General features: G+C 50.4%; 1 protein-coding gene across 3 annotated transcripts in view; it reads right to left on the reverse strand.

The window, feature by feature from the left end:
• med25 (mediator complex subunit 25) overlaps positions 1 to 6,365 on the reverse strand; it is a 44,914-nt gene extending 38,549 nt beyond the window's left edge. For all 3 annotated transcript variants that reach the window (XM_038783937.1, XM_038783938.1, XM_038783936.1), the window contains exons 1-2: positions 6,275 to 6,365; positions 962 to 1,141 (exon numbers count right to left, since the gene is read on the reverse strand). In XM_038783937.1, the coding sequence (XP_038639865.1) occupies positions 962 to 1,095 (134 nt within the window). In that variant the 5' untranslated portion in view covers positions 1,096 to 1,141; positions 6,275 to 6,365. The remainder of the gene's footprint in view (positions 1 to 961; positions 1,142 to 6,274) is intronic.
• Positions 6,366 to 19,375: the final 13,010 nt, after the last annotated feature.

Raw genomic sequence — 19,375 nt, forward strand, 5'->3', positions numbered from 1 at the left:
TATATTAATATAATCGATATTCTCTACAATGTATTTTGAAGGGGTCATTGACGGACAAGAGGGACTAATTAGTTCTTCCAAAGAGCAGGAACAGACACAATGGGTTGAATGGCCTCCCTCCTTCCATGCTACATGATTCAGTTCAATGATATCCGTCTGGAAATCACAATACAAACCAACAAGTCCCTTAGTCTGCGCTTGTTTTTGAGCAATAACTCACGGACGAAAGTCACTGCTTTGCAGCCCTTCTTAAAATCTACCGGCTACGCCACATGGGGAGATGGTGGCATAGTGGTAACCACTGGACTCGCAATCCAGAGACACAGGGTAATGCGCTGGGGACCACCATGCAGATGATAAAATTTGAATCCAATAAAAAAAATCTAGAATTAAATGTCTAATGATGACCGTAAAACCTTTGCCGATTGTCGTAAAAACCCATCTGGTTTATTAATGGCCTTCCTTAGGGAAGGAAATCTGCCGTCCTTACCTGGCCGACATGTAACTCCAGATGAACAGCAATGTACGGTTTGGCTCTGCCTTCTGAAATGGCCGAGCCAGTCAGTTATGGAAGGGCAACAAATTTTAGAGCCCATATGAATTTTTCTTTAAAAACCCTTAACCCTTAAACTTTCTTGGTTTTGACATCCATGTATTCCTTACATCTCTGTGAAGTTCACCGTAATCCCGGTGATAAACAACACGACTGCAAGTTTTTATTACGGCAGTTTTTCAGGCCCTGGGAGTTAACACCATACTGTCAAACTGGAGTCACAAGCAAGCATGACTGGAGTGTGATGACAGGCATCCTGAAGAATAACAATGAACCAGTTGGTGTTGAACTCAGGACCTCATGTTGGCATAATGCCACAACTACTAAGCTACAATACCCATACATTAATAAGTCTTTAGTTGACCTGGTCTAACTCAGGTAATCATACACAGTACAGGCTCCACTTACTCAATTGCCGGCAGAATGTAATGCTTCCGGAGGGATTCGAAGTACGGCCCAAGGTTTGCTGTTCCCTCGATAACGAAAACCACATCTGCTACCATGTTGGGAGGAGTGGGTGTATCAATGGGGGGGACAACCATGGCGTCTGCAAGTCACTGTGAAACCTTTGCTTTCGCACTGAGGCAACTGTATTGGGAGAAAGAACACAGAAGTAATATTTTGTGGCCAGATAGCAGCCTGGCTTCAGCACTAGTTTGTATAGTTCACATACTACAGAAATACTCCTGGCTCTGGGCAGTAGGGGTTCAGAGAAGAGTTTGCTGAAATGGTAGCAGGGATGTAGACTTCAGTAATGTGGAGAGATTGGAGAAGCTGGGATTATTCTCCTTCAAGCAGAGAGGTTTAAGGGAAAGACCTCGCTTTCACACACAACTTATGCTAGATCAATTATTAGTTTTAAAAATGAGAGATAGATTTTGTTTTAACCAAAAGTATTAAGAGATATGGGGCAACTGCATAATCTCATTGAATGGCAAATAGGCTCAAGAGGCTGAATGGCCTCCACCTGTTCTCACGTTAATAGAACATAGAACAGTACAGCACAGAACAGGCCCTTCGGCCCTCAATGTTGTGCCGAGCAATGATCACCCTACTCAACCCACGTATCCCCCCTATACCCGTAACCCAACAACCCCCTTAACCTTACTTTTTTAGGACACTACGGGCAATTTAGCATGGCCAATCCACCTAACCCGCACATCTTTGGACTGTGGGAGGAAACCGGAGCACCCGGAGGAAACCCACGCACACACAGGGAGGACGTGCAGACTCCACACAGACAGTGACCCAGCCGGGAATCGAACCTGGGACCCTGGAGCTGTGAAGCATTTATGCTAACCACCATGCTACCATGCGTTCTTGGATTTAACAGAGTCATTCAAAATGATAACAGGTTTTGATAAGAGCGTGTAGCAGAAACGATTTCCACTGGCAGATGGGTCAGTAACCAGAGAGCCCAAATACATGGGGAAAAAGAAACCGCAGAGAGGAGCACAGCGAGTTTAACACTGAGTTATTGTACTGTCTGGAATGTGCTGCCTGAAATGGTGGTGGAGTCAGACTCAGTGGTAACTTTCAAAGGGGGTTGGGTACATATTTGGAAAAGAAAAGCACGTAGGGTTATGGTGAAACAATCCAAGAATTGAGACTAATTGGACAGCTCCGCCAAGAAGCAGCAAAGGCATGGCGGCCAAATGATCTGTGTGCGTGTGGAAAATCATTGGTCTTAAGTTATGCGCTATTCTGGTGACAATATGGGAACATCATTAGCGCACACCAATTCTTGCTAGCCTACAATAACTTAACATTAGATGACAAATAGCGGCCATAATTGATGGAATAGTTAGTTGGATTTTAATACATCTGCTTTAAAAACAATTTGGTTTTTGGGGACTTTCTGTCTCAGTGACACACAATTCCTAAAGGATGGCCTTACAGATGGTAAAATAATCGTAAAGCAGATGATTTTGAGGAGTTGTGTCACAAAGCATTTACTCCTTGCTGATGGGGTGTAACACTAATGACTGAGGAGCTAGACGTAGTGTCCTGGTCACAAAGGCCAGGAAAGTTCCCGATCTAAACCGTGACTTCTCCCAAATTAGCCGATCATGGCAACTATCAGGTTACTAAAAGTGGTCTCCATTCATTCCTGCCCCTGAGCTGGTCAGCCAGGTCTCCTGCTCTTAGTTGCTGTGCTTTATCTCCTGCGAGAAAGTGCAGGTGGCACGTGGCTTAGCTGACCACAGTCAAGCTGTCTGTCAGCACAAGTAGCTTAGACTCCAAATGCACATACAAGGAACCTGCATCTCAACCATAACCAGTACCAAGTGCCCACAGAAACCTGGTTAAAATCTCTTCAACCAAATGATGCAAGGGTCCTTTGTTGCAGACTTTCCCTGCATTGAATTTTGATGCAACAATGCTATCAGCTATTAATTTTATAACAATACTTAATATAGTAAACATTTTACCATCTGCATATATTTCCGATCAAACTTTTGCTGTGTAAATTAGCAGTGTAAGGGTCTGGTTTAGCACAGGGCTAAAGAGCTAGCTTTTAAAGCAGACCAAGGCAGGCCAGCAGCACGGTTCAATTCCCGTATCAGCCTCCCCGAACAGGCGCCGGAATGTGGCGACCAGGGGCTTTTCATGTAACTTCATTTGAAGCCGACTTGTGACAATAAGTGATTTTCATTTCATTTCAAATTTATAGAACGAGCTGCATGGAAATTAGGGAAGCTATCATTGCACGCTCTCCCAGCAGAAGCACTTTGTTAGTGAGTGACGGGTTTAATTCGATAGTTCCCGTTAGAAATTGGCACATTTGTATTTATATAGCACCGTTTATCACTGAAGAACATACCAAAGCATTTTACAGCCAATTAAGTATTGTCTGAAGTGTAGCCACTGCTGTAAAGTAGGGAAAACAGCAGGCAATTTGCATCCAGAGGGTAATGTGAAAGCATCAGGCAATCTGCTTTAGTGGTGTTGGGAGGCAGGGAGGAAAGAATATAAAGTGGCCAGGACATCAGAGAGAACTTTGACAAAGGGTCATCTGGACTCGAAAAGTTAACTCATTTCTCTCCTGACAGATGCTGCCAGACCTGCTGCGATTTTCCAGCATTTTCTCTTTTGGAGGGAGAACTCCAATAGGGTTCATGGAAATAGGACCTCATACAAGAATGAAATGAAAATCGCTTATTGTCACGAGTAGGCTTCAATGAAGTTACTGTGAAAAGCCCTAGTCGCCACATTCCGGCGCCTGTCCGGGGAGGCTGATACGGGAATCGAATCGTGCTGCTGGCCTGCTTTAAAAGCCAGTGATTTAGCCCAATGAGCTAAATCAGCCCGTAGAGTGTAACGGCTCACTGGAAAGACAGCACCTCCAATAGTGCAGCACTCCCTCAGCAATGCACCCACCCTTGGCCCAATTCCCTGCAACCCCATAAGACGTGGGAGCAGAATTAGGCCATTCAGCCCATCGGGTCAGCTCCACCATTTGATTATGGCTGATGCGTTTCTCAGCCCCATTCTCCTGCCTTCACCCCATGACCCCCCCGATCCCCACCCAACCGTCGGGACACAGAGGGGGTGGTTTAGCACGGCCAGTCCACCTAACCTGCACCGGGGGAGGAAACCGGAGCGCCCGGAGAGAAAACGTGCAAACTCCACACAGAAAGTCACCCAAGGCCGGAACCGGGTTCCTGGCACAGTGAGGCTGCCGGTCTGACCGCCGTGTCACCGCGTTTCCTGACGGGGCGAAGGGGGGGGGTGGATGGGGCGAAGGGGGGTGGATGGGGCGAAGGGGGGGGGTGGATGGGGCGAAGGGGGGTGGATGGGGCGAAGGGGGGGGTGGATGGGGCGAAGGGGGGGTGGATGGGGCGAAGGGGGGTGGATGGGGCGAGGGGGGGTGGATGGGGCGAAGGGGGGGTGGATGGGGCGAAGGGGGGGGGATGGGGCGAAGGGGGGGTGGATGGGCGAAGGGGGGGTGGATGGGGCGAGGGGGGGTGGATGGGGCGAAGGGGGGGTGGATGGGGCGAGGGGGGGGTGGATGGGGCGAAGGGGGGGTGGATGGGGCGAAGGGGGGGGGATGGGGCGGAAGGGGGGGTGGATGGGGCAAAGGGGGGTGGGATGGGGCGAAGGGGGTGTGGATGGGGCGAATGGGGGGGCGGAAGGGGGGGTGGATGGGGCGAAGGGGGGGGTGGATGGCGAAGGGGGGTGGAGGGGCGAGGGGGGGTGGATGGGGCGAAGGGGGGGGGGGATGGGGCGAAGGGGGGGTGGATGGGGCGAAGGGGGGGTGGATGGGGCGAAGGGGGGGTGGATGGGGCGAAGGGGGGGGGGGGGGGGGGGTGGATGGGGCGAAGGGGGGTGGATGGGGCGAAGGGGGGGTGGATGGGGCGAAGGGGGGGTGGATGGGGCGAAGGGGGGTGGATGGGGCGAAGGGGGGGTGGATGGGGGCGAAGGGGGGTGGATGGGGCGAAGGGGGGGTGGATGGGGCGAAGGGGGGTGGATGGGGCAAAGGGGGGGTGGATGGGGCGAAGGGGGGTGTGGATGGGGCGAAGGGGGGTGGATGGGGCGAAGGGGGGGTGGATGGGGCAAAGGGGGGTGTGGATGGGGCGAAGGGGGGGGTGGATGGGGCGAAGGGGGGTGGTGGGGCGAAGGGGGGGTGGATGGGGCGAAGGGGGGGGATGGGGCGAAGGGGGGGGTGGATGGGGCAAGGGGGGGTGGATGGGGCGAAGGGGGGTGGATGGGGCGAAGGGGGGGTGGATGGGGCGACAGGGGGGTTGGATGGGGCGAAGGGGGTTGGATGGGGCGAAGGGGGGTTGGATGGGGCGAAGGGGGGTTGGATGGGGGCGAAGGGGGGTTGGCTGGGGCGAAGGGGGGTTGGATGGGGCGAAGGGTGGTTGGATGGGCGGAAGGGGGGTTGGATGGGGCGAAGGGGGGTTGGATGGGGCGAAGGGGGGTGGATGGGCGAGGGGGGTTGGATGGGGAGAAGGGGGGTTGGATGGGGCGAAGGGGGGTTGGATGGGGCGAAGGGGGGTGGATGGGGCGAAGGGGGTTGGATGGGGCGAAGGGGGGTTGGATGGGGCGAAGGGGGGGTGGATGGGGCGAAGGGGGGGTGGATGGGGCGAAGGGGGGTTGGATGGGGCGAAGGGGGGTTGGATGGGGCGAAGGGGGGTTGGATGGGGCGAAGGGGGGTTGGATGGGCGAAGGGGGGTGGATGGGCGAAGGGGGTTTGGTGGGGCGAAGGGGGGTTGGATGGGGCGAAGGGGGGTTGGATGGGGCGAAGGGGGGTTGGATGGGGCGAAGGGGGGTTGGATGGGGCGAAGGGGGGTTGGATGGGGCGAAGGGGGGTTGGATGGGGCGAAGGGGGGGTTGGATGGGGCGAAGGGGGGTTGGATGGGGCGAAGGGGGGGACGGGGTGAAGGGGGGATTGGGTGAAGGAGGGAGGGGGGATTGGGCGAAGGGGGGGGGGGGGGGGGGGGGACAGAATCCTGGTCTGATCACCCCCAGGGCTTTAAAGCTGGAGCCATGACTGGGTTCATCACAGAGCTGGGGGTGCAACACACTTACTTTTGCATTTTAAAGCGTGCAACCCAAAGCACAACAGGAAGGGAGAACGTTAGCAACTTTCACACAGAAAAGTTGTCAATAATTTCCTCCCAGGCAATGAGGAGGAGACACCGTTAATGTCCTTCCTCCAGGTGACAGGTTCCCCCTCTCTCCGGGAAAGGTTGTCAATTAAAATGATAAACAAACCTGGTCGGCGGTTGGCTACCTTCCCACATGGCAGTGCAGGGATGTGGAGACCGAGACCTGACTCGGGCTTCTCTCCTCTCCTCTCCTCTCCTCTCCGCTCAGCTGCTCCTCCGCCGCCTCAGCCTCTTCTGCCAGGCCGCAAACCCGCTCGAGCGCTGCCTGCTGCGTCACGTACCGGCCCCGCCCCCCGCGTGTCTGCGTCACGGGGCGGGGCCAGGCCACCTTTGGCGCCCCGCCCCTTCGCGGGGCCCCGCCTTCCCTCGACACGTCACAAGCCCCCCCCCCCACATCGCTCAAGCCCCCTTCGCTGGGCGCTGCACGTCACTCAGAATACGTCACGCATCACGTCACTCCACATCCGTCACGCCTCACACCCCCACCCTTTACCCAGACCTGCGTCGCCCTCCCATCCGCCACGCGACTCCCAGCCCCGCCCCCCGCACAGGCAAACTGATAGAGCCTTTCCCGATGACGTCACGGAAGCCGCCATCTTGGCCGCCATTGCGGACCAGTTTCCGGAAGCCACAGCTCCTGCAGAGAGCAGCTCAGTCAACTCCTGGGTGGAGAAGGCAGCTCTGAAATAACCTTCAGCGGAACAAGTCTTAATCGCTCCTGCATTTATTTATCATACAACATCTTGCATTTATATCGTATATTTCGGTCCTCTGTACTTTTTAAAAATAAATTTAGAGTACCCAATTCTACCCCCCCCCCCCCCCAAGGGGAAATTTAGCGCGGCCAATTCACCTACCCTGGGTTGTGGGAGGGGAGAGACCCATGCAGACCGGGGAGAATGTGCAAATTCCACACAGACAAGGTCCGGGCCAGGATCGAACCCAGGTCCTCGGCACCGTGAGGCAGCAATGCTAACCACTGCGTTACCATGACACCCTTGGTCCTAAGTGCTTCTCAGGAGAGACAGTATAAGCTAAACAGAGGTGTGTGTGTATATATATATGTATGCACAATTAAGTAACGTTGAGCTTGTAATAAGCCACTAGTTAGACCTCACCTGGGGTATGGTGTACAGTTATAGGTATCACATTTTAGGAATGATGTGAAGGCTATGGAGAGAGTGCAGAAGAGATTTACGAGAATGGTTCGAGGGTTGAGAAACTTGAGTTGTGTGTGTATAAATTGTAAAAGTTGGAGAAAAGAAGACTGACAGGAGATTTGATATACATATGCAAAATCATGAGGGCCCTGTACACAGGATCTCGTGAAAAGATACATAATGAAAGGGAACAGGCTTAAAATAATTGGCAAAAGCAATGAGAAACAATCTTTTTCCAGATCGATTGTTCTTTGGGACACTCCTGTCTGATCAGCTGTTAGTCTATTACAGAGCCTGATGGCCTCTTTGTCAGTCAATGGGAGGTTAGTTGCATATCAATAGCATGGCTCTGTTCGTTTGCATAAACGGGAGTGAGAAATCAAACAGCCACAGTAACAATGAGGGGTTCAAGTCTGAAAACCCCAGCAGAGAATCTTTGATTGAGGGTCTCACCGAGCTTAGCCCAAGAGAGAGAAGGAATGCTGTTTTGAACAGTTATAGAGAGAAGAGTTTAGAAATCGACCACGGTGGTGATGAAAGTTGACACCAAGGCAGGCTTCGGAAAAAGGATTCAGAACAAATGTCCCTGCCAGAAGAAAAATGTCTTCATAAATTCAGGTTTGCCTTTATCTGCCTGTGAAAGTGGCGTAAGAACTGTTTAATGGGAACTAGTGTGTTAAGGTTAAGAAAATGCATGTAATCTGTTATTGTCAGGGTTAAAATTTAATTATTGCTTTCTTTTCTTTAATAAAGTATGTTTATAAAAAATAACCAAGCCCTATTTCTTATATTGTCACTCCTGGAACACTTCAATCTTTCCGCACCGTCTTAAAACTTTAAAAAGTTATGGCTCTAGTTCAGCCTCTTAGGCACTGTTTTATCTAATAGAATTTACAGTGCAGAAGGAGGCCATTCGGCCCATTGAGTCTGCACCAGCTTTTAGAAAGAGCATCCCTAACTTCCAACCTATTCCCATAACCCAACAACCCCACTGAACCTTTTTGGACACAAAGGGCAATTTAGCATAGCTAATCTATCCAACCTGCATATCTTTGGACTGTGGGAGGAAACCGGAGCACCCGGAGGAAACCCACACAGACACGGGGATAAAGTGCAGACTCCGCACAGACAGTGACCCAAGCCAGGAATCGAACCTGGGACCCTGGAGCTGTGAAGCAACTGTGCTAACCACTGCGCTATCGTGCTGCCCATGTTTTTTTTTTTAAAATAATTTTTATTGAAAAATTGAATTTATACAACAATAACGCACCATAGTAAAATACCAAAAATAACAATAATATTAACAATCATAAACATTCGCCCCACCTCCATGAACAACACAGCATTTTAACAACAACGCAAATTAACACAATATAAAGTTACAGAATAGACACTACAATAAGGAACACCCCCCCCCCCCCCCCCCCCCCCCGGGGTTGCTGCTGCTATTGACCAAGCTACCTATCTTTGAGCCAGGAAGTCCAGAAAAGGCTGCCATCGTTTATAGAACCCTTGTATTGATCCTCTCAGGGCAAATTTGACCCTTTCCAATTTTATAAATCCCACCATGTCACTGATCCAGGTCTCCACACTTGGGGGCCTTGCATCCTGTAAGGCTGTAGCAGAATCCTTCGTCGGGCTACTAGGGACGCAAAGGCCAGGACACCGGCCTCTTTCGCCTCCTGCACTCCCGGCTCTACCGCAACTCCAAAAATCGCGAGTCCCCACCCTGGTTTGACCCTGGATCCAACCACCCTCGACACCGTCCCCGCCACCCCCTTCCAGAATTCTTCCAGTGCTGGGCATGCCCAGAACATATGGGCGTGGTTCGCTGGACTCCCCGAACATCTGGTGCACCTGTCCTCGCCCCCAAAGAACCTACTCATCCTAGTCCCGGACATGTGGGATCGTGCTGCCCATGTTGAGAGCTGGACAGGCATCCGTAACACAAACCCAGATAATGTAAAACAATACCCACCCCTCCAATGCCTAGACACTGGGCTTTGCCTGACTCCCTTTTCGTCACCAAGGCCTGCTGCTGGACACTTGGCAAAATGCTGGCCAAATAAGGACCCAGGAGCATGCTGCAAGGAAAGACAGGACAATAAACCATTTATACAATACCTTCCATCACCTCAGGACGTCCCAAAGCAGCCAATGTCTTTTTGAAGTTTAGTCAGTGTTGTAATGTAGGAAAAGTGCATATACGTATGGAGTAGGAGTAGGCCACTCGGCCCCTCGAGCCTGCTCCGCCATTCAACAAGATCATGGCTGATTTGATTGTAACCTCAACTCTACATTCATGCCAACCCCCCGATAACCTTTCACCCCCCCCCCCCCCTTCCATCTACCTCTGTCGTAAAATATTTAAAGACTCTGCTTCTACTGGATTTTAATGAAGAGAGTTCCAGAAACTCACAACCCTCATAATGCTCTTCCTTGTCTTAAATGGGCGACCTCTTGTTTTTAAACAGTTACCTCCAGTTCTCCCACAAGGGAAACATCCTCCACATCCACCCTGTCAAGACCCCCCCTCGGGATCTTTTTTGTTTCAATCAAGTCGCCTCTTACTCTTCTAAACTCCAGCAGATACAAGCCCAGTCTGTCCAACGTTTCCTTCTAAGGGAACGCACCCGATTCAAGGTATTAGTCTTACATAGAATTTACAGTGCAGAAGGAGGCCATTTGGCCCATCGAGTCTGCACCGGCTCTTGGAAAGAGCACCCTACCCAAGGTTAACACCTCCACCCTGTCCCCATAACCCAGTACCCCACCCAACACTAAGGGCAATTTTGGACACTAAGGGCAATTTATCATGGCCAATCCACCTAACCTGTACATCTTTGGACTGTGGGAGGAAACCGGAGCACCCGGAGGAAACCCACGCAGACACGGGGAGGATGTGCAGACTCCACACAGACAGTGACCCAAGCCGGAATCGAACCTGGGACCCTGGAGCTGTGAAGCGATTGTGCTATCCACAATGCTGCCGTGCTCTGAACTGCTTCCATCGCATTTACATCCTTCCTTAAAAAAGGAGACCAGTACTGAACACAGTGCTCCGCATGTGGTCTCACAATTGGCAGCCAGTTTGCGCGCACCAAGGTCACATAAATAGCAATGAGATAGTGATCAGATCATTAGTTTTAGTGACAGAAACAGAAGGGGAGCCAACGTTTCGACTCTGGATGACTCTTTGTCAAAGCTCTGACCGAGAGCCATCCACTCAAAATATTAGCTCCCGTTCTCTCCCCCCACAGATGCCATCAGACCTTCCGAGATTATCCGGTGCATTTTCTGTTTTCCTTTCAGACTCCAGCATCTGCGGTAATTTGCTTTTAGATTTGTTTTAGTGATGTTGCTTCGGGGGATCCATGGAACAACCCCGTGCCCCAGCTGACCACATCCTGGGGGCTGGTTGCTGGGAATGTACTCGTGGGGCTAGAAAATAAAAACGTGGAACAAAAAAAGATCTGCCCATAAAACATAAGATAACAAAGTTGCACGAACAAAGGACTCATTCACTTCTGATTGCCTGCATTACATTGTAATCAAGCTTCCACATTCTGATATGAGTTAGAAATTTATTTACGCTTTCTACCCAAGCAATGTAAAAAAAAAAGTCTCGGAAGAAAAAAAATTTGCTCGAACATCTTTATCGTCCCTCCTCTTCATTAATACCCCGTTCATTCTCCTCAAGACGTGGGCCAGTCGTTTTAGGTGAAAGCATGCACGGGAATAAAGATTTTTCTCCCAGGATAAATAAATGTGGTTAGCCCTCATAGCCTCGTGGAGACATTGCCTTATGCCTTTTCACTTTCAGGTCTGGTCATCATCGGCATATCATTGGCCATTCATAGAATCCCGACAGTGCAGAAGGAGGCCATTTGGCCCATCGAGTCAGCACCAGCCCTTTGGAAGAGCACCCTACCTAGGACCCCTCTCCCACCCTATCCCCTTAACTCCACCTAACCTGCACATCTTTGGATCGTGGGAGGAAACCGGAGCACCCGGAAGAAACCCATGCCAACACTGGGAGAACGTGCAAACTCCACACGGTTACCCAAGGTCAGAATCGAACCTGGGTGCCTGGTGCTGTGCTGCTCATGGAGTTATGGCACAGAAGGCGGCCATTTGCCCCTTTGAATCTAAGCCTACTCTCTGCAGGGCAATCCAATCAGGCCACCCCCACCCCACATCTCGTGCCCAAAACCTTAAATCTGTGTCCCGTAGTCTTACACAATCAGTTAATGGAAGCAGCTTTTCTTTGCATACTTTACCAAAACCTTTCATAATCTTGTACAGCTGTTTCAGCCCTCCTTTGCTCCAAGGAGACCAATCCCATCTTCTCCAACCTAAACATGTGTCTAAATTTCCCCCATTCCTGGAACCATTCCGGTAAATTTCCTCCGCCCCTTCTCAAGGTCCTTCCCATTCATCTTACGGGTCACCATGTTAATTGCCTGATACAAATCCAAATAGACTCCATCCTGTGAGGTCCATCCTCAAAAAGATGAGATGTCCGACAAGATTTCCCTCTCATAAAACCATATTGGCTCCGCCTAATCATATTCCAATTTTTGAAGTGCCTTGTTAACACCTCCTCAAGAATGGATTCCAGAGGGCAGCACGGTGGCCTAGTGGTTAGCACAACCGCCTCACGGCGCTGAGGTCCCAGGTTCAATCCCGGCTCTGGGTCACTGTCCGTGTGGAGTTTGCACATTCTCCCCGTGTCTGCGTGGGTTTCGCCCCCACAACCCAAAAATGTGCAGAGTAGGTGGATTGGCCACGCTAAATTGCCCCTTAATTGGAAAAAATAATTGGCTAATCTAAATTTAAAAAAAAAAAGAATGGATTCCAGCAATTTCCTGACGACCGTTATTGGGCTGACTGACCTGCGTTCCCCGTTTTTAGTTGCTACGTTGATGCAGGCCGGGAGTCACATGTAACAGAGATTATGCCAGGTTAGCAGTTTCCCTTCCCTTCAAGAAGCTTTCACCAATACGGAATTTCAATTCTTGCTTGCCCATTGGTTGGAGGGGAATGTTTTGCCACAAGGCTCCATAGGAGCAGAATTAGGCCATTCATTCCATTGAGTTTGCTCCGCTACTCAATCATGGCTGATATGTTTCTCATCCCCATTCTCCTGAATTGTCTAAAGTTGCCAATCCCAAGAGTTGAAGGACAAATACATATGGGTAACATGCCAACATGAAAGCCCTCCACGCAGCGTCCACATTAATCTTTAATTCCTGGAGACTTTAGCGCAATCCGAGAGGGGCGGTCACCATAGGGCAACCAAGGGACAAATGGTCTTTTTATATTTTAGATACACAAGCCTCGCTCAAGTGGCCATTGTTCATGAGAAAGCCTTAACTTTATTCATAACAGAGGTCACTGGCAAAGCCACCATCTTTCGTCCCCATCCCAAATTTCCCTTGGGAGGTTGCTGGTGAACTATCTTCTTTCCCCTGTACTTCCACAGTGTCCAAAGGGAGTAGGTGCCAGGGTTTTGGCTCCGAGATGATAGACGGAATGGTAGCATAGTGGGTAGCACTGTTGCTTCACAGTGCCAGGGACCCCGGTTCGATTCCCGGCTTGGGTCACCGTCTGGGTGGAGTCTGCACATCCTCCCCGTTTCTGCGTGGGTTTCCTCCGGGTGCTCCGGTTTCCTCCCACAAGTCCGGAAAGGCGTGCTGTTAGGTGAATTGGGCATTCTGAATGCTCCCAAACAGGCGCCGGAATGTGGCGACTAGGGGCTTTTCACGGTAATCTAATTGCAATGTTAATGTAAGCCTACTTGCGACAATAAAGATGATTATTTTGATGAGGAACGGCCTTGTATTTCCAGGCGAGGATGGCGTGCGACTTGGGAGTGCAACTTGGATGTGATGTTGCGTCTGCTTCCTTCATCTTCCCAGCAACTGGGGGTCACAGGTTTGGCAAGTGCGGGCTTGCAATGCATCCTGTGGATGTCACACACTGCTGCCACTGGGTGAGGGAGTGAGTGTTGAAGATGGAGGGTGTGGTGCTTTGTCCTGGATGGTGTTGTGTTACTCGAGTGTTGTTGGAGCTGCACTCATCCAGGCAAGGGCTGTGTGTACACTGCTAACCTGTGCCATGCATATGGTGGACCGGCTTCAGGGAATCAAGAGGTGAATCAATGTGCAGGATACTCAACTTCTGACCTGCACTGGAAACCATAGCATTTCTGTGGCTGGTCCTGTTAATGGTAGAGGATTTTTGGGTAGTGGTCACCCTCTGCCCCAGAATATTAATGGTGGAGGATTTTGTTACATTAATACCATTGAATATCAAGGCAAGGTGGTTACACCCTCTCTTATCGGAGATGGTCATTGTCTGGCACATGTAATGTGAGGATTACTTTCCACTCGGCCCAAGCCTGAATAAAGTCCAGGTTTTGTTTCATGTGATCAAAGACTGCTTTGTCTTCTGAGGAGATGCTGTTGGGCCTGAACGCTGCGCAATCTTCAGTGAACTGACCACATAATGGCAGCCAAGGTGGCTGAGCCGACCACACTGTCCCCAGGAACTCCTACAACAGTGTCCTGAGGGTGAGATGATTTGCCTCCAATAACCACAAACCCTCTTCGCTTGTCAAGTGTTTGCCCGGATTACATTGACCTGGGCTTCTTGATGTCACGCTCCGTCAAATGCTGCCTTGATGTCAACGGCAATCTTTCACTGCACCGCTGGAATCTAGTTTCTGTGACCAAATTTAGACCAAGGCACAGTGTTCCCTGTGCAACTGAAGTTGAACATCAGTGAGCAGGTTAATGCCAAGTCTGTGCCACTGTGACAGCACAGTTAATAAGGGTTAGCACTGTTGCTTCACAGTGCCAAGGACCCGGCTTTGATTCCCGGCTTGGGTCGCTGTCTGTGCGGAGTCTGCACGTTCTCCCCGTGTCTGCGTGGGTTTCCTCCGGGTGCTCCGGTTTCCTCCCACAAGTCCTGAAAGACGTGCTTGTTGGGTGAATTGGACATTCTGAATTCTCCCTCGGTGTACCCAAACAGGAGCCAGAGTGTGGCGACTAGGGAACATTCACAGTAACTTCATTGCCGTGTTAATGTAAGCCTACTTGTGACACTAATAAAGATTATTAATTTAACACCTTCCATCACTTTGCTGATAATTATGATAGGAGGATGTGTTGGTAATGGGCCAGATCGGATTTAACATGGCCTTTTGTGGCCAGGGTTTACCCAGGTAATTTTCCAGTTGTGTGTAGGTACCGGTGTAGCTGGTTTCAAACTGGGCGAGCTTGGTTGAGAAGCTCTGGTACACATGTCTCCAACACCATAACGGGGGCATTACCAGGGCTCACGCTGTAGCACCAGCACACTATGACCGAAAACTGACACCCGGGATGGTAAGGACCCTCAGGAGGAGGCCGAGATCGAACACCCACTCAGCACTTTTGGCTGGCGATGGTTACAAGTGCTTCAGCCTAGTCTTCAACCTTGCCTCAAGGTTTTTACTCAGTAAAGGCACAGGGGGAGCTCATTTAAAACGGCTTTGAGGAAGAATGTCTTCCCTCAGAACGGTAAATCTTTGCAATTCTTTACAAAGGAAGCTGTGGAGGAAGAGTCACTGAACGTTTTCAAGGCCGAGATCAGTAGGTTTTGAGGGGAATTAAGGGCAAATGGAGAGAATGGGCGGCGCGGTGGTTAGCACTGCTGCCTCACGGCAGCAAGAACCCAGGCCCGGCTCACCGCCCGTGTGGAGTTTACACATTCTCCTCATGTCTCACCCCCCCTCCCCCACAGCCCAAAGATGTGCAAGGTAGGTGGATTGGGCTGGCTAAATTTCCCCTTAAATTGGATTTAAAAAAAAGAATTAGGTACTCTTAAATTTATTTAAACAAAGGTTATGGAGAGAAGGAAGTATAGTGGCCTTAGTGAGTGTTAGATCAGCTACGGTCTTATTAAATGGCGGAGCAGACTCGAAGGCCTCCTCCTTTGTCTCCATTCCGGAATGTCACTGGCTTCATTCCATTACCACTCTGGCAGATCCGGGCTGTATCCTTGGGGGGGGGGGGGGGGGGGGGGGGGGGTCAATTTGCCTTTGCTGAGGTGTGTAGTGTCCAGAATGAAACTCAGTACTCCAGGCCCAGCCTAACCAAGAACCCCTCCCCTTTTTGGGGCCCACTGGATTGCGGGGCAAGGCAAAGCTAGGCGACCATGGGGGCACCTACCCCTGGCTCGGGCCTAAACCAGGGCACCATCCCAAGAGGTCAGCCTTCCAGCTCCAGGATATCAGAAGCAGAGACCACAGACACGCACAGGCATATTAAAAAAAAAAACAGTTCAAAAAAATTGCAGAAAGCAGCGTAGGAATTATTCATCATTTAAAACACAAAAGAGGTTAAACTATTTTTTTTAGAAAAAAAACAATACAGAGGAAGAAGGTGTTTTTTTTTCATTCTGTGGACACAGTATACAACGCAAGTTTTACATTTTGCGAGGGTGTGGGGTAGGTGGGGGGGGGGGGAAGAGGGGGGTGGAAGTAGGAAAAGAATAACATTTGCAGGACATTATTAAACAATTAAAAATATATAATATATGTAACATCAATACAAGAAACACAAATCAGAAACAGTAACAATACCTTTCAGGCCATAACATTGTACAGTTAAAACACGTCATTAAAAAAAGTCAATAATAAGTAGTACGTAATGAGAGAGAGCAAGAGAGAGTGTGTGTGTGTGTGTGTATGTGTGTATGTGTGTGAGAGGGATGAAAACATTGTAACTCAGAAAGGCAGTTTACGATGATAGGGGATGACGGTGCACCCGTACAAGCTCCAAACTGAGCACAGGTCCGCTAGGCTGTCGCCCACGCTCTCAGTCGACACAAGTGTTGCCCCCACTGAGGAAGTTGGGGCGGGGTTTCCATGAAATGTCGAGACTCTCCTTAACCGTTTACCTCTTCCCTCCCCCCCCCCAAACCCCCATATTGTACTCCACCCGGTCAATCCCCCACCTCCCCTCGGGGACACCAACTGGGAGGCACGGTAGCACAGTGGTTAGCACTGTTGCTTCACAGCTCCAGGGTCCCAGGTTTGATTCCCGGCTCATGTCACTGTCTATGCAGAGTCTGCACGTTCTCCCCGTGTCTGTGTGGGTTTCCTCCGGGCGCTCCGGTTTCCTCCCACAAGTCCCGAAAGATGTGCTTGTTAGGTGAATTGGACATTCTGAATTCTCCCTCGGTGTACCCGAACAGGCGCCGGAGTGTGGCGACTGGGGGTTTTCACAGTAACTTCATTGCAGTGTTAATGTAAGCCTACTTGTGACACTAATAAAGGTTATTATTATTAACTCCTCCAGGGTTACCCTGGAGTCCCCAAATATTATTAATCAAGGACGGGGCTGAGGAACGCACCCGGAATTGAGAGGGAGAAACAAAAATCACAAGGGTGTCAAGGATACAATTCATTAAAAAAAAATATTTTGAACGCTTTTTGGTTGCCGTGAAAACAAAATTGGAAACGTGGGAAGGGGAAAAGGTATTCGACTGATAGGTTGAGCAGAAAGTTTGCTTGGTTTCCAATTGGCTGTGGAGTCGTGAGAGCGGGCGTGCGGGGTGGCCAATAGCAGGCAAATAGGGGCAGGCCACAGGGGGTCCTTCTGGAACACATCCAGCCAGAGTTGGCAACCCAAGGCCCAGTCAGGAATCGCCCCCTTCCAAGTGGCGCCAGATTGGCAATGAGCAACGCAGCCAGCTGGCCGAGGCAAAGAGTAGGAGCTGTTTTTAGGATTGCCTTAATTATGGTTCTTGAAAAACCGAGAGAAAAAAAAAAGGGATGGAACATTTCTTCAAACGGCAACAGCCTCTCAAACCGATTCCCCCAGCTCCGACCACCCACTTGTTATTCGACTTCATTCATAATGGGAATGGTCACACTCCCCTCGGATGACCGGAGGACTAATAATCCAGAGATCCGGACTACCGGCCCAGAGTCACAAGTTCAAATCCTGCGATGGTAGCCCAAGAATTTAAACTCAATTCAAAAATAAAACCTGGAATCAGACGCTGGCACCTGCAATAGCGACCGTGAAACCACTGGACTGTCAAAAAAAACCCATGTGGGTTCACTGTTGGGGAAGGAAATCTGCTCCCCTTATCCGGTCTGGCCTACATGTGACTCCAGACCTGCAGCATCGTGGATGACTCTTAACTGCCCCTTCTGAAAAGTCGCCCAGCATGCTGGTTAGGGGTGGGCGTTACATTCTGACGCCCACATCCAGTGAATGAATGATGAGGCAAGGAGCGAGGAGGTTAAAAGCCCCTTGTGAAGGGGTGGATGGGGTGAAGAGAAGAGTCACTTCGGGAAAAAAAACCCAGTGCTCTCAAGGGAAAATCCTTTTCCCTTCCACCTCAAGAAGCCCCCAACTAGTTTCACCAAACCAACAGGGGGGGCTGGGGGGGGGGGGCTCTAGGGTGCCCTTAGGGAAGAGACAATGTTCAAGTTGGCATCACTAGAAGTGACAACCCAGCTTACAATCATGACTGGTGAGGAACTCGGGAGCATGGTGAATGGCGTAAGCAGAACAGGGTCACCAACGCGCCAAGACTGGCCGGGAGCCTCCCGGGTTCATCCAGGACAAACTGGTGCGTGCTAAAACCTGGGAGCGTGGGTTAGGGAAGCATTCTTACATTCCTGTTTGAATGCGTTTTTGTTCTCTATTAACAGAAGTAGTGGGGCGTTGGGAATGAAGGCTGGTCGGGGGCAGTTGTGTGATGAAACCCTGAGGAACATGTCCAGCCAGAGTTGGCGACAAAGACATTGTATAAATGCAAGTTCTCGAAGCAGCCCCTCCCACAAGATATCCTTCATTTAATAGATCCCTACCGTTCACTCCATTTACACGCACACAGACACACATTTATTGGTGGCACAGTGGTTGGCACTGCTGCCTCACAGCGCCAGGGACCCGGGTTAGATTCCGGGCTTGGGTCACTGCCTGGGTGGAGTTTGCACGTTCTCCACATGTCTCCGGTGTCCTCCCACAGTCCAAAGATGTGCAGGTTAGGTGGATTATAAATTGCCCATAGTGTCTAAAGTCTAGGTGGGGTTACAGGGATAGGGCAGAGGAGTGGGCCTAGGTAGGGTGTTCTTTCGGAGGGTTGATTCAGACACGATGGGCCGAATGGCCTCCTTCTGCACTGTAGGGATTCTATGATTGATCCAAAAATTAATGTTAAAGTGAAAGCAATCCCAAAAGGTTCCTTTAACCAGGAGCCGTCTCTGGAATCTTATCTTAGACTTAATTTAACTCCTCCATCCAGTTGATTAAAACTATCTATAGCTCCTACTTCAACGCAGTGTTGCCACAGCCAGCAAGTGCATGTGTGAACGTTGCCATCGAGCTTGATCACAACGTGCCCTCGCGTCCAAATAGCCTTCTCATCGTCCAGCCACGCAAAGAATTGACTGAGGATTTGGAAGGCAAGATACTAAAGCAATCTGTGAGATGGGGGGATGGGACTGACTGGATTGCTCCAGAGTGGGCTAACATGGGCTGAATGTGCCATGATGACTCCATGATCCTGACGTTGAATGGTCTCTCCTCGCTTATCTGCCCCGATATCGAAGGACTTTGACCTCTCAATTCTATAGGAAGCGACTATGTGAAATCATACTCGGCAAATATTCATTTTGGGGGTTTAAAAAATGAGGTCAACGTTATTTTAAATCTTTTTGCCTCTTTCATCAAATCTCCATAATGGTCAGCCCTGGATACAACCATTTTCTGGGTGTCACGATCTGAATGTTGAACCTCCTTGTTCCCTTGGCAACAGACCAGGAGAGGCTGCCAATGACAGTTCCCCTTTCTTTAGTTTTTAAATTTCCGGAATGTTCTCCTGCAACAAGGCCTCGCTTGTGATGGTTGTTCCTTTCAACCGCCTACACGCCAATCGATGCCTAGTTCCCTTCCTGGGCCCTTTATTTCCCCCATTTGAGTTTGCTGGTCGCGAGCTAGTTCGGATCCGCCCAGTTCGCCTCGGGGCTGATTTAGCACAGT

Source organism: Scyliorhinus canicula, chromosome 23 (genome assembly GCF_902713615.1).
Source record: "Scyliorhinus canicula chromosome 23, sScyCan1.1, whole genome shotgun sequence".
Taxonomy (NCBI): Eukaryota; Metazoa; Chordata; class Chondrichthyes; order Carcharhiniformes; family Scyliorhinidae; genus Scyliorhinus; species Scyliorhinus canicula.